General features: G+C 38.5%; 1 protein-coding gene across 2 annotated transcripts in view; it reads right to left on the bottom strand.

The window, feature by feature from the left end:
• Nucleotides 1-15541, bottom strand: part of LOC147825976 (proprotein convertase subtilisin/kexin type 5) — a 341197-nt gene that overhangs the window by 74429 nt on the left and 251227 nt on the right. For both annotated transcript variants that reach the window (XM_004862531.3, XM_087184121.1), the window contains exons 13-17: nt 14480-14616; nt 11463-11606; nt 7047-7149; nt 5113-5306; nt 1757-1841 (exon numbers count right to left, since the gene is read on the bottom strand). In XM_004862531.3, the coding sequence (XP_004862588.1) occupies nt 1757-1841; nt 5113-5306; nt 7047-7149; nt 11463-11606; nt 14480-14616 (663 nt within the window). The remainder of the gene's footprint in view (nt 1-1756; nt 1842-5112; nt 5307-7046; nt 7150-11462; nt 11607-14479; nt 14617-15541) is intronic.

The raw sequence follows: 15541 nt of genomic DNA, 5'->3' as shown, positions 1-15541 counted from the left end.
CCCTGTGAAACTAAGGAGCCTGGTACGGGGAATGCCTTCATCCTTCTCCGATGAACTGGCTGGGTCAGACCTGTGCCGTCCACGGTGGCTACTGAGCTCTTAAAACATAGCTATTGCAGCCCAAGGAATTCAATTTTACAGTCCATATAATTTTAATTAATGTAAGTCTAAATTTGAGAAATTTGCAATTGGTTTAGTTATTGGCAAGCTTTAGAACACATTTGAGATCTCTTGGCTTTTTAAAACTCTACTTTCTCAACTAGATCTTAAAAAATCCAAATATAGATATTTCTCATAAAAATTATCATCAGGATTGAGATGTACTTTAAGACCATATATCCCAGATTCTGAAGTTTTTTGTTTTTTGTTTTTTTTGGTACCAGGAATCAAACTCAGGGACTCGTGCCACTGAGCTACATTCCTGGCTTGAAGATTTAGTAAGACAAGAAAGGAATGTAAAATACATTCGATTTTTAAGTTTGTCACATGTTTAAATGATATTTTGGACATATCAGGCTAAATAAAATATTTTATTAAAATCAACTTCTGTATCTTTTTACTTCTTTTAATATGGTTACTGGCATATTTAAAATTAACTACATGACTCATATTTCTATCATAGTGCATTGATCTAAAAATCAAGAAAATCATTTAAGTAATCTTTTATTTCTGATGGGCCGATTATGTACCAGGTGCTACACTAAGAGCCTCACAATGTTACCATAGTTTATTTTTCACCATAATCCTGCAAAATATGGGTTATTGTCACCATTTCAGAGATGAGAAAATGGAGGTTTGAAGTAAAGCAGCTTGCTCAAGATCACACAGTTATTAAACAGCAGAGGCGAACTTGAGCCCACATCTCTCTTCCTTCTTTCTGTTACACTACTGTTCCTCCATAAAGAATAAAGAGGCTGAATAGATTGATATTTCTCAAGATCTTCCATCTTGAGATGCAAGCTACTCATAAACAAACTAACACGGAATGCATTCATGAAAAAAAGGAAAAAAACTATAGATCATAAATCTAAGTGAAAATAATGTTCCAAAACTGATTAATAAAGGCACTATGAAAACCTAAAAGGAATCCAGTGGGAGAGAATTCCAACTCTGTGTAGAGTCCAACTCCTCACTTAGCCTAGAACGGTATGAGCTTCTCTACCGTGGTCAAGGGGCTACCAAGTCCCTTTCAGTTGCATGCTGTTCTCCTGTAGTCTACCATCTGTCAGACCTTGACAATGAATGAACCATCCATTCAAAGCAGACCTCTCCTGGTGCTAAATCTACATGCATATGATAGCATAATGGAGCCAAGCCTGAGGTATTTAAGATAAGAGAATGACTGGGTATGTGCAGAGAAATAATAAAGATAAGAGAATAACTCTTCACCATCCAAGGAATTAATCAGGTGGATTAAGCATAATTCATTGGCATCATCTGCACAGAAATCCTTGCCCTGCACAATGCAGGCAAAAAGCATGGATGCCTCTCAAATTGTCATTTTTATTGACTTGTATCTGACTCACTTGTCCTCAGAGAATTTATTTAGTTTACAACCCTTCCTTAGTCAAGATGGCTTCCAATTTTTCACACCTAATGGTACAGATAACGCAAATAGCAGTGAAGTTCTTCAGTGGAAGTCAAACCAAGGGTAGACAGTAAGAGTGCTATTACTTGTTTATTCTTATTTTTCCACTTTGTTTACATGAGAAGCTCCCTGGGCTGTGTTACTTGATGAACTCCTTCACTTTCTTACCTTAGCCCATCCCTGCATTCTGTACAATTATGGGATTCAGTACATGTCTTGCAATTTTCACCGCATTTCCGGCAAAGATTTTTTTCTGTTCAAAAAAAAAAGAAGCACAGTTATAAATCAGTTGGTCAACTGGATTCCATAAAAGCATGTGGAGATATTAGAATATTTGCTAATGAATCGGTACCCATGGCCTTGAGTAGGAAATTGCAGGAAAAGCCTCAGAATCAACATTTGTTATCACTTCTCAGTAATGCAAATACAAGCATGGACTGCTATCCTGGGAAATTTCTGACACTCATTTGCCATTCTACAGGCAAGAGAACTATAGCCTATTTAGTGCTTAGCCGAATAATTTACAGCCTTTTTTCCCCTTTCCACTCCCTTTCCCAAGAGGAGTTTCCTAACTCCCAACACTAAAAATCCCACTCCTGGAGCTGAGCAGCAGTGCTTTGGAAGGATTGAACTGCAGTGCTGTGATGAGGATGGAGCCCTCCATGCCCATAGCTTTTAGGATTCTCTGACAAGCAGCACAAGAAAAGGGAACTTACAGTGAAGATTCAAGGTAAAGCACTACTATTTCTTGCCTTGTCTGAAACAGTGTCTTGTACTTTAGGGCTTCTGTGGACCTAATAGAAATGCTGTTGTATTTTAGATAATATCTACATTCTGTAGAGTGGAAATGTATTGGTTTGAACAACTGCACTGTGAATCATGGTTTTCCTGTTCAACACTAAATTCAGGTTCACACAGGAAAAAAGTAAGTCAATGCATGATTGTTCTATTATGAAAAATGGTGATTTAGTGTATCAAGGAAGGATAAACTTTTGCTGGGGACCGGGTATCTGCTCTGATAGGCAAGTAGATTATATTCCCAATGTATATGTAAAGCTGAATGAAACTTTGTTCACAGGTTCTCTTCCTTTATCTGTCTTTAAATGTTGGTGCTTTTCAGGGTTCCATAGGAAATACTAAGCCCTTGACAATACTATGGTATTTATTACATGGTAATCATTGTGTTATTAAGAATAGCCGTTATGGCCTACGACGGTGGTAAACCTGTGGCACTTGAATGTTCGTATCATTGAAAGCTCTAAAAGGTTCGCCATCACTGGCTTAGGATATGAAGTCACAGGTCCTAAATTTGTCTTTTGCTTTTAGGGCTTCTAGTGAGCAAATTCAGCATCTCTAGTCTCTCATTAGGAAAGTGGAGGTAACAATGATACCCACTTTCAGCTTGCCTTCAGGAATTAATAAAATTATTCAAGAGGATGATATAAACTGCAAATGTATTGGCAGTAATCATTACTAATCACGATCATATGTGATCACCATGTTGTAGATAAAAGGAGTCATTATAGGAGAAAACTATAATGAAAAGCAACTACATAGGAGAGAGATACAGACTCTTGAACTAATACTAGGTAGTAGCTAAAGTAATCGAACTTCTTTCCTTAATTATCCATCTCCCAGACTCTCCAAAAGAGAATAGGCCCATAAGGGCTGGAGGTGTATCTCAGTGATAGAGACCATGCTTAGCATGCTCAGAGCCCCACCAAAAGAAAACAAATGAATCTCTCCATTATTTTGATTTTGTTGTATAACATTCTAGAACCAAAATTCTTTTCCAAGACTCAGCCTTCTTGATAGAATTTTGACTTCACTCTCCAAGGACTACTGAATATTTCTGTGGATTCCTTACGCTCCTTCCTTTTTCTCTTCTAGTTTTTTTTTTCCTTATCAAACTGTAGCTCATGTTCCAAATTTTGGGGCAAATAAGAACTGTAGAGCAATCTCTACCCCCTACTCCCAAGGTAAGATGAGAAACTCATCTGCTACACAGAGACACCTGCTTTTGAATTGGAGAATTTCATTTCTTAAGAAGCAAGAGATCCTTTAACCACCTATAGAAATGATTTCTAAACAAAACAAAACAAAACAAATGATTCCTGAAAGCATAGCCTTGCAAAAAGTCTTTTAAAAGCAGCTTTTGTTCTTTTAAACTTGGGTTTTCTTATTTGTTAGGTTGTGCAGAAACATGATATTTCAGTGTCATTATATACCATTGTGTGATGCCTTTGTTTAAGATAAATTATCCTGAACTGAGAAATAAAGGAAAAGATACCTGCAGCCCTTTTCAGAGCCATACTGGAGTGCTAACAGGTGGGCCCAGAGATCATTAATTCTCTAGGACAAGGATGGCGAACCTTTTAGAGCTTTCAACGATACAAATAGCCCATTATGGCACATGGTCTGCCACCACGGCTCTTGGACAACGTATCTTGGTTTGTCTGCTAATTACGGTGGATGAGGGCCCAAACTCTGAAGTTATATGTTATAGCATAGATCTTTCCTTAATAAGGTTGCAAATTATTTCTAGACAAAATGGCCCCAAAATGCTAGTTTTTTTGCCATGAAGGAAATTATTTAATTTCACCTCTAGCTCAGCAAAGAGATTTCATTTTGCCTTTCCAGGTAGATGATAGTACTTGATCATCTTGGAGCCCATTTGTCATCTTACATGTGACCTCTTTAATGAGTTACATGACTTTAACATATGTTCACTCTAGTCATGCTTTGAAAACTTTTCAAAGCATGTATTCTGATGTCATACAGGCCTGCCCCCAGCTGGAGAGTATGCAGTAAAGAACAGGCCCAACTGCTACCCTCAGTTATCCTTTATAAGCCTGCTTAATGGGCCCACAGCTGGCAGCTAGAAACTTGGCTTTCTAAATTAGAGGGTTTCTACCACTCTGATGAAAGTGGCTCTTGTCTAAACTGTGTAAAACAGTATGGTTTATGATGAACACTTGTTTTCCTTCTAGGAGTCTGAAATTTTGGTGCATGCCAGGCAGAAAGTGCCTGCCTGACCAGTTCCAAGTATCAAGCCTGGGCACTCAGTCTCTATTGAGCCTCGGTGGACAACATTTTACAAGTTTGTCACAAATCCTTGCCGGTGTAAAGAAACATGTCCTGAGTGACTGTACTGAGAGGGCACTCCTCTTGGAAGCTGTGCCCAGTTTCTTCTGGACTTTGCCATTTCTCTTTGGTGATTTTATTTTGTATTCTTTTGCTCTAATAAATCATAACTGCATTCAAGAGTACAAGCATATCCTGAGTCTGATGAGCATTCCTAGCAAATCTTGAATCTGGGTGTGGTCTCGAGGATCCTCTGAAACAGTCGGTTAAAAGAATTCTTATGCAATGATTCTAAACTATCTCTTAAAATAAATTGGCTAGGACCTGTTTGATATTAAGCAATGTGCAGTTTTCATAAAGGATGAATATTCCTCCTAACATCATTGAAATGAAAATCCTGCACGTTGCCTCTAAAACAGGAATATTTTAAATCAACTCACTGGTGTCCTGATAGGACCCATCAGGGCAGTGGATAATGCAGCTGTTGGTTTCTTCGATCAGGAAGTAACCATATTTACAGGACAGGCACTGGTCACCATGGCTTCCGAAGCAGGACTCACAGTTCGGTGCACATTTCCTGCAGCGCTTCTTGTCAGCATGGTAGTGGCCCGGGGGGCAACTGGAGACACAGATCCTGCATTGTGGAATGATAAGGAAGAAGGATCTGACACCAGGGACTCAGTCCTCAGTATTCTGCTGGAGGAGCTCGGCAAACAGTTGGCCCGAGCCTGGAAATCAGTTCGCAACCAGAATGCCAACCACAAACTCAAAGGCCTGAGTGCTGTTCGCTAAAGCTTCCTCCCTGTGCAGGGCACTGACGGAGGAACACAGTTACAGGGCGCCACGTCCATCAGGTGAGGTGTCCCTTGATCTCAGCCATCTCTTAGCTCAGGTCCAGCGTTAAAAGGAAGGATGGTTAGACACTGAATCTCCACAGTATGCCTGGGGTGGTGAGTCAGAGGGAAAACACATGGGAACCCTGATTTTATGCAAAAAAGGTCACTCTAATTGGGGTTTTTCCTACTTTTTTATGGGTCCTTTGTGTGTACATGTGGGTGGTGGTCCTCGCTGTATGCTACAGTCTAAATTAATATAAATACATTTATATTTATGTTGGATAGGAGCTGTTTTTCTTAACAACTTTGTCCACAACTGAAAGACAAGCCTTAATTTATTGATTTCTTTGACAAATATTTACTGAGCACCAATTAAACATCAGGCATTTCTGAAATACAAGAGATAAAGGAGAAAGTGAGTTAGTTAAAGGTCTTTTCCTCAAGGAATTTAGATTCCAGGACAGACTTAAACAGGGATTTGAGCCTGGCTCATCTGCCTGGGTGGCTGGAATATGGTGGTGCCACATGCAGCTCCCAGGGTGACTCTCTGCCTGGAGGAGAGAGAAGGTGGGCAGGGCACGAGGACCGTGGGGCAGGGAGGATGTGTTGTGGCTGGGCAGTCCATGGTCCCTGGCCTGGCCCCATGGCCACTGATCTGCACGGCTCTAGGCAGGAGCCAGTGGCTCAGGGGCACAGGATACAGATCAGTGCCCAGCACAGAAAGCTGAGCCTAAGCAGGGACCAGCGCCTTTACCACATGGGTGTGGTGCATGCTGGGGAGCGTGGGAGAGCATCAGTCTGACCCACGCACTGGCATTTCCATGAAGGCAAAGACAGCCAGAGCATCAAATATGAACTGGGTGTAAAAGACACAGAACTTCAGTTAAACAAGTAGATCAAGTGAGAGAGCTTCTATTATCACCATGGTCACTAGTTAGTAGCAATGCACTGTATACTTTAAAATTGCTAAGAGAATAGATTGTAAAATTTCTAACCACAAAGAAATAGTAAGTACAAAAGGGAATGCTTACATTGAATAGCTTGATTTAGCCATTCCACGGTGTGTGCCTATTTGAAAAGATCATGCTATACACTATAAATACACTTTTTAACTTGATATTTAAAACCAACAAACAAAAAGACAAAAAAGAAAGAACTGGAGGAAGGCTGAGGCAGGAGGATTGCCAGTTCAAGTCCAGCTTGGGAAACTCCGTGAGATCCTGTCTCAAAATTTTAAAAGGCTGGCTTGGGTTCAATCCTCAGTACCACAAAACAACAACAGCAATAACAGAAAACAACAACAGAAGTCTCTCCAGCTAAATGTGAGGAGAGACATTTGCAGTTACATAGCACACTTGTAACTTGGTATCATTTTCACCCTTGTGGGTTCCACAGGTGGGCAGTGGTCTTGGAGCTCAGGGCCTGGTGGGGGGACAAGGGAGATAATGGCACCAGAATACTCCCCATGTTGTTAGTCCTGCGTGAACTCCTGGGCCTGCGGTGACATGCTGAGGGATCTTACGCGGTCGCTCTCTTACCTGGTGTTATTTTTCAGCTTGTAATAATAGTGCAAACAGTCATTGCAGTGGTCTGGTCCTGGCCCGTCACAGCCCACCTCACTGCACTCAGGATCACAGGGACCTTTCCAAAAGAGATTAGAGCAAAACATGAAAAAGGGATTTTAGCAGGACTGGTTGATCTTGATTTTGGTAAAGAATAGCATCATTTTTTTTCTCTCTTATGTAGTAACAGTTTCTTTAAGACAGAAGACATGATAATAAGTCAACATGATAATAAGCTCAGAGATAAACTTTGAATTTTATTAGGAAAACCTAAATTGCCTAGGTATCAAGCATGTAAAATCTACACAAGGCCCATTTTTCAAAACACATATGGCTATGAGGTGGAAGATAAGAAATATTTCAGAATTCAAATGAACAATGTGACTATTTCAACTGGAAATAACCCTGTAATTAATATGCATAACAAAACGTAGGATTTATAGAAAATGAGAAGTTAGGTGTTGACAAAAAAAGAAAAAAGATTATTACTCGATGCCTAGACCAAATTGCCTGTCATATCCAAGGTCATGAAAGCCACAGAATACTTCTATAACTCAGTGGCCTGAAGAAACATCATTATAGAATCTGGCACAAGCTTATCAGCATCTAGTCTTGGATCACAAAGCAGGTACCTCAGGTACAGATAATAGATTCAAGATTGCATCCTATCCAAAGGCCAATGGAAAACTCCATGAGAGAAAATGACATAAACAAGCAAAAATGAGAGGTAGCTTAAAAGAGTGCCAGACTTGGGACAAAGTTTCCTAATTTCTCTTGTACATATTCTTTGGTATAGATCTAGAGAGAATGCATAGAGAGAAAAAAAATGCCAGAAAATTATTTTGTGATTGATGAAAAACTTTTTATTGACATGGGTTACTTACAGTTTTTACTTCTTTTCCTCTGATTCTATATTTTGGTATAATGGTACCTTAATCATCAAGGTCTTTTCCACTGAAAATCCATGTGATTTTAACCATCAATGAGTAATTGCATAAAATATACAAATAGTAAGCTAAGGATACTAGAAATGTTTTGAATCCTACTTTAATCAAAAGGACTTACTGTGGATCATGCTTTCCCTAAGACATTATGGAACTATGTCCAACATTACTGAATCCTGGAAGCATAAAATGTTAGAACGGCATGGGATGACTTAGAAAAAACTCTGGTAGTCAAACACTCTCATTTTACTGATGAGAAGATTGCTATTTCCAAGCATCAATAGTGATTTTTCCTAACACCATAGAGCTGGAAGGGTTTGGATCAACATTGCCCTGCTATCTAGTCTGGATTTTTTGCTTAAAGGTAGCAAATCAGGTATTGAAAATGGCCTTTCCATCTGAATGGAAATAAGTCATTTCAAATGCTACAGAACTGAAATATATTCCTGATTAACTGCAAGAGTCATTTGACAGCATTGTTTATCCCTATTTTCCCATAAGCCTTAAATCTATCTCTACATTAAATTCCACAGCTGGTACAACTTGGGACAGGTTAGCTGTCTACCACTGGCTGCCAGGGGAGGGATGGCTGTACTGGGAAAGGGTTGAAGTCCAGCCAGCTCTGGTTCTCATGGTCCCTGGGATTCAATGAAACAGAACAGGAGTCTGGTTATGACTCCTCCATCTGTGCCTCTAGTCAGGCTGGCTTCTACATGAAGGTAAAAAGTCACAGCTCCAAAGGAAAGAGTTATGGGTGGCCCTAAATTTTCACCAGATGATTTCTAGAATTAAAAAAAAAACCCTAAACACATTTATTCTTGCCCCTAGGGTTCTGTATGGCAGATTCACATGCTATGTTGTTTCTTTGATTATCTTAAACTGTCCCAGATGAAGTCTAGCACTGTAGATTGCAGAGTAATAATGAAATAATTGTCTTTGTTCTTTCATAGTTATGATTGATGTTTTGGAGATGTAATAAGAAAAACCAAAAAATTCTTCAGTTGTGTTCAGAGTCTTAACCTTACCAAAATTTGAATTAGGAACATCACCAACATTTGAATAAGAAAAAAGTAATAGGTTTCTATTGTGATCCACTTACGCTTTTGGATACACTTCCTCCTAACAAAGATGATAAAATGGTTGACAGTTATAACATAAATAATCATTTTATAAGCTCAAAGCAAACCAAGGCAAAAATCTCTTACATTCTAGCTTCATTGGTCCTAACTATCCAAGCATTTTACTAATTCTGGGAGACTGTTTAGAACAAAGGAGCTAAACGACTATTTAGAGATATTCTGCTCAGGTGATTAATGAAGCATATTTATCTCAGTATTTAGAGAAAAAATTCCAGAACTACAATAACCAAACATTTCTTGTCTGAAGGTACATTACACTTCTATTTACACAGAGTTCTCCATTAGGAGAAGCTTTCTCCGTTAAGAGTTACATATCATATCTCAATATTCAATGGTCCTAGAAGTTGTAGTCAATGTAACAAGATAGGAGTCAGAAATGTATTGAGGATTAAAAAACCTCCACAACTTACAGGTGATATAGCTATAGTACCTAAACCACCAAAAAAACCAACTCTAAACATACACAGTATATTAGTGACAGTTAAGTTTTTGGACAGATATTGATAAAAATGCAGCAACTAAAAGATTTCTTACATACCAGTGTATACTAGTCAGAAAGTATGGAATATTTTCCCTTACAAGAACAACAAGAGGGGCCAAGGATTTAGCTCAGCGGCACTGCAAGTGCCTTGCAAGCACAAGGTCCTGAGTTCGATCCCTGGTACAAAAAAAAAAAAGAGTTGGGGTCGGGGATTTAGCTCAGTGGGTTCGCCGCCTGCTGCGCAAGTGCAAGGACCTGAGTTCAATCCCCAGTACCAAAAAAAAAAAAAAAAAAGACCAACAAGACCCAGTACTTACAGTATAACATGACCAAGGAGGAAACTACATAAAATTAAAAAGATTTCACCAAAATAGGACAAGACATATGTTTTATATGGAAAAGCTATGTACTATAAAAAACAGTTTTTTCCACGAGCATGCATGTAAATTCAAATTAAATTCCAATGGGACTTTTAAAGGGGCATTTAATAAACAATTTTAAATTTTATCTAGAGAATAGCAGGGCAATCATTCCTATGAAAATAGGAAGCAGATGTTCAAGAAGTATTAAAAGACGTCAGGAGGGCTGAGGGTGTAGCCCAGTGGTAGGGAGTACGCTCAGCATGAACGAGGCCTTAAGTTCAACTGCTAACATCCCTGATCTTCCCCCACACCCTCCAAAAAAAGCAAAAGCAAAACAAAACAAAACACTGTGTGTGGTAGTGAGAATTAACAGATTGATGAATCAGAAAAGGTGGTACTAGCAGAGATCTTGACATAAAAACTTACACTGTAAAGAAAGTATCATAAACCAATAAAAGAAAGGACACTCAGTTAATCTCATTGGGAAATAAGGACAGCTTCAATTCACACTATATATCATAAACTAAAGTAAGTTCTAGATGAGTTAAATGGTCAAATGCAGAAAACGAACTAAGAACTACATGTGAATATTTAGCTTATAGTCAAGGATAAAACTGCATTAAAAAAATCTACAACTGTTATGTCTGAAACTACACATCCTTTTCTCTAACAATGTTTTCTGTTAAAATATCACAAAATGAAACAAAAATTACATTTGGGAAGTAAGATCCCTAAGAATATGTTTTCCATCAATACAAGATAAAGTGAAAGACAGTAACGTACAAAGAGTTCTTATAAAATAGGTAAGAGAATTACTGCCACCTTGAATAGAAAAATGGGTAAAAACCAGTTGTATTTAGTTCAGGGAACCTCAGGGGAAAGTGTTTAGATTTACTAAGGATCAAAGCTATAAAACTTAAAAAATACACTTTTTTTACTTCTCTGTTTCATTTCCAGTTGATGCTGGCAAGAATGAGGGCAATGAAAACCCCAGAGCTGGTCACAGTGTGGCCTGGTACATCTTGTCTGGAGAGCATGTGCTGGAATGTTTCGAGGCCCTACAACTGGTTATCTCCTTTGTGGCAGTAAACCTCAGAATAGAATTTTATTCTAAAGAAATAATCAAAGATATAGACAAAGACTCAAATAACGATGCACATCGTTTAAACCTTGTTTAAAAGTAGTATAAAACTAGGCAAACTATGTATCTCAGATTATGCATTAAAAACATCACAGTACAATCATAGTATGGAATATTAGCTTGGTAGACAATACCTACAGATACCTGAATATATGAATAATGAACAAACTAAAATGCACACACAAATATTTGGGAGGATGGATAAAATGTATCAGAATATGATTAATCTATTATCATAGCAAATACTATTTTAATTATATATTACCCTACATGGTGGGCTGATGCATAAGCATTCTGAAAATGTGTCCCCGGCAGGCTCACTCACCTGCATAATCCTCTGTACCGTAGTCTTCTGTGGGGTCCTCAACTCGGCTATAGCGGAAACGTTCCACCTTAGGAAACTCGTTGGTTGGGGAGTATGGCTGCACAGAGGTGCCATAGAGGACTAAAGACCATTCTTTCAATTTACCTAGAAGGCCACAAGATGACCACATATTCCCTTGTTAGCTGTAAAACTTAAGTCCTTTATAAATAGACAATAGTAGAACACACACAAGAGTAGAAGAACTGCAGAGAGCAGACTGAAAGGAATCATTGCATCAGATACAAAGCTAACTATACACATTTTCTACCATTTCCAGAATTAACTATTTAATAAGTTGTACACCACAGATTTACTAAGCACCTACTTATTGGATAGGTCTTGATTTAATCAGCATTTATAGGAAAGCTGGGAAACAAACACACTTCAGATTACTGGATCAAAGACTAAATTTCAAATTATGAGTCTTTAAGAGAATTCCAGAATTTTTAAGAACATTTTGTTTTCCTAGGTCTTATTTGGGCTTTTCATAATTTTTGGTATGATCCCAGTTGTTAACAAATAGACACATACACACCAAAAAAAACCCCTCCAAACAAACCTTGGTTCTACCTAATTCCTTAATCTGCCATTCAATGTTAAGAATCACACATAAACTATCTTTTTTTTTCTTTTTTTGCTTTTTGAGACAGGGGTTTCACTTTGTAGTGCAGGCTGGCCTTGAACTCATAATGATTCTTCTGCCTCAGCCTCCCAAGTGCTGGGATTACAGCAGTGCCACCACGTCCAGCTTATAAGCTCTGTTGCAGGCTGTGCTGTCCAGTATGATAGTTACTAGATAGACAGTATATAGCTATTTAAATTAACTAAAATTTACAAATCTCTTTCCTCACTGACAGCAGCCACACATCAAGTGCTCAACAGTGGTAGGTAGCCGGTTGTCACGCTACGGGCCACACAGAGAGACCACTGCCTGCCATCACTGCAGAGTGTTCTCCCAGGCACTGGTGCAAGACGGCATTTCTGAGTCAAGAATGCCATGAGACCAAAAGTGATTTTTTCACCTCCTCTGGATGGATTACAAGGAACATTTTGCTTTCTTTAAGGCCTTATTTATCCATTTAGTTCTTAGCTTCAAAAAAATTAAAGTTTTCAATGCAAATTAAAGAAAAAGGGAAAACTGCCTCCAAGCCATGAAGGTTAATATGATTCACAGCAAAAGGAATAAGAAGAAGTGATTTAAAACAAAACCATTTCAAATCTAGAAATATGTTAGTAGGAAGGCAGAATCCCCCTCTGAACGCCTCTCACCCTGGCTAACACAGAATCTGGGATGGTCAGGGCTAGGGTCAAGGGGAGGGTCAGGGGCTATCTCAGAGAGGGACGACCTTCAGCTGTAGGTCCTTTCATCTGTTAGCATCTCTAACCACTATAAATCTATGCCTAATGGTTCTAAGTACAGTACTTACTATATGCTAACAAGCACAGGCCTAAATACTTTCTAAATTTTATTCAGTTTAATGTGACAGCAACTCTTGAGGAAAGGACTAGCGTTCCCAATATATAGATGGGGGAACTGAGGCATAGCAGTTGCTAACTTACCCAGTTTCAGTAAGAGGATCGGTTAATGTTAGAAACCATTCTTAATCCAAATTCTGAGCTCTTAAACTATCATTACTAGGACTTTAGGAACCATTAGAAAAAAGTACACACATGCTCCTTGACTTATGATGATGTTTGGTCCTGATAAAATCACTATAAATTGAAAATATTGTAAGTTAAAACTGCATTTAATATACTCAACCTACCAAACATCATAGCTTAGCCTAGTCTACCCTAAACGTGCTTATAATATTTATATTAGATGTCAGTTAGGCAAAAATCACCTCATACAAAGCCTATCTTATCAAAAAATGTCTAATATCTCACATATACACACTGATGAGTGTTTTGTGGACATGATGGGATTCAAAACCACAATATCCAAAAAGCACCAGCAACACGGTACCCCAGAGTACCAGTTATTTATTCTCATGATTGCGTGACTTCCTGGGGCAGTGGCTCACTGCCACTGGCCAGCATCATGAGAGAGTACTGTCCTGCACATCACTAACTCAAGAAATGATCACAACTCAGAGCTCTAAATAGGGTTTCCACTGAATGCACATTGCTTTCACACCATCATAAAGTTGAAATCTTAAGGTGAACAATCATTAAATCATCCATATTCCACAAAAGACTCATTTTTTTCTGACATGTGCATTTGGGCCAATACAATTGGTTTATATGTGATTTGCTCTTTGCTAGCTTTTCTTTGCACTCATTTGTTAATGGCCATGCTTTCCACAATCAGGGTGGTATTTAGGCTCAATTCCAAATGGCACACATTAAGTAGTGGCTAGAAGTGAATGATTGTCAGGAACTGATGTCCTCTTTGATTGTCTTGAGGTAGCAATACAAGGAAAAACCTACTTTCCTTAGCGCATCTCTCAAGTGTACCAGTGGAATATATAACACAACAACATTACAGGTCATCTTGTCCATCAGTCACCGTTTTGGATCTAAAAATTTATCCTCCAAGGTGCTTTGAAGAATGTTGTCTCAAAATTAATTATATCCCTTTGTGCCACTTCTGAAGGACATCATAGGCTCACTAGGGATATCTTCACAATTCATGTCTTTAATTTTTACTTATGAGGCCATCACAAGAGCTAAGCAGATGTCGGTGACATGCTCTTGAATTTCTAGAATTGGGTGCTAAATAAACCTCTTTTCTTTCTTTCTTTCTTTTTTTTTTGTACTGGGGACTGAACTCGGGACCTTGCACTTTTGAGACAGGCACTGGAACCACTGAACTAAGGCCCCGGCCCAAACCTCTTTTCTTTACAAAGTATCCAGCCACAGATATTTTCTTATAATATCCCAAAACAGACTAGGACATGTGAGAAATACTCTTAGGTAAAAATATATTCCACCATTTTCTTATATAATACATTTATTTATAGAAAGAAAGTTCTCACCTGGAGTCTTGAAGTTCCTCAGTTGAGAGGGAGTATCATAAACTTCAAGAATCCAATCACCTGCAGCTTGTTCTCCCCAGCAATGAATGGTCATGAACTCCCAATTTTTAAACCCTTCCATAGAATGATCAAATAGCCTGAAAAAGAATCACAAAACACTGTCCTGTATGGAATTTAAAATCCAGTGAGGGTACAGGCAACACCATAATCAATGATCACTTGCAATCAGTCAACACACTTAGCTGTACCCTGGAGTTTGTCTTTATTCTGGAATCACCAGTTAGCAGACCCACACATAGAACAGTGCTCTACTGTAAGCAAACAGGCCTGGGGCTGGTCATGTTAATAGCAAATCTACAAGGACTAACCATATGAGAAGCAGGGAAACGAAGCTAAGTAAGACTCTACCTACAACATTGAGGGTAAATAAAGGGCTGAAGATGTGGAGCAACTGGAACTCTCTCATGGCATTGAGAGGAATGTAAAAGTGTTACAGCAAATTCACCATACAACTCAACAATCTCTTTTTAAGATATTTACCTAACAGAAATATGTCTGCAGAAAGAATTCCACCTGGGTGTTTATGATCGTCAAAATCTGTAAACTCAACTGATCATGAACTGGGGAATGAGTAAATGAATTATGGTATATCCGCACAATGAAATACTATGCAATACTTAAAAGCTAATTAACTACTAATATATACAACCACATAAATGAAGTTCATAGACATACGCTAAGTGAAAGAAGCCAGACCCAAAGACTTCATATTGCATGCTTTGGTTTATATCACATTCTAGAAAAGGAAACAGATCAGTAGTTGTCAGGAGTTTAGGAGAGGAGACAGAGGTGGGAGAGAAGTTTTTAGGGTTACTGAATTTTTATCTTGAAAGAAATGGTGCGTGGTTACACAGCTATAGAGGTTTGTCAAAACTCAGAATTATTCTAAAAAAAACCAGAATTCTTTACTAAAATTACTAAATTATGGCTCAGTAACAAGACTCTCTCATTATGTTTATCTCATTCAAGTAGTCATGCCTGGAATTCCAGGTGAAGGTCTGC

This window comes from Heterocephalus glaber, unplaced genomic scaffold, assembly GCF_053883595.1.
Source record: "Heterocephalus glaber isolate CG9 unplaced genomic scaffold, H.glaber_assembly_v1.0 deba00001481, whole genome shotgun sequence".
Classification (NCBI taxonomy): domain Eukaryota; kingdom Metazoa; phylum Chordata; class Mammalia; order Rodentia; family Bathyergidae; genus Heterocephalus; species Heterocephalus glaber.
This window is presented reverse-complemented; position numbering and strand designations above follow the sequence as displayed.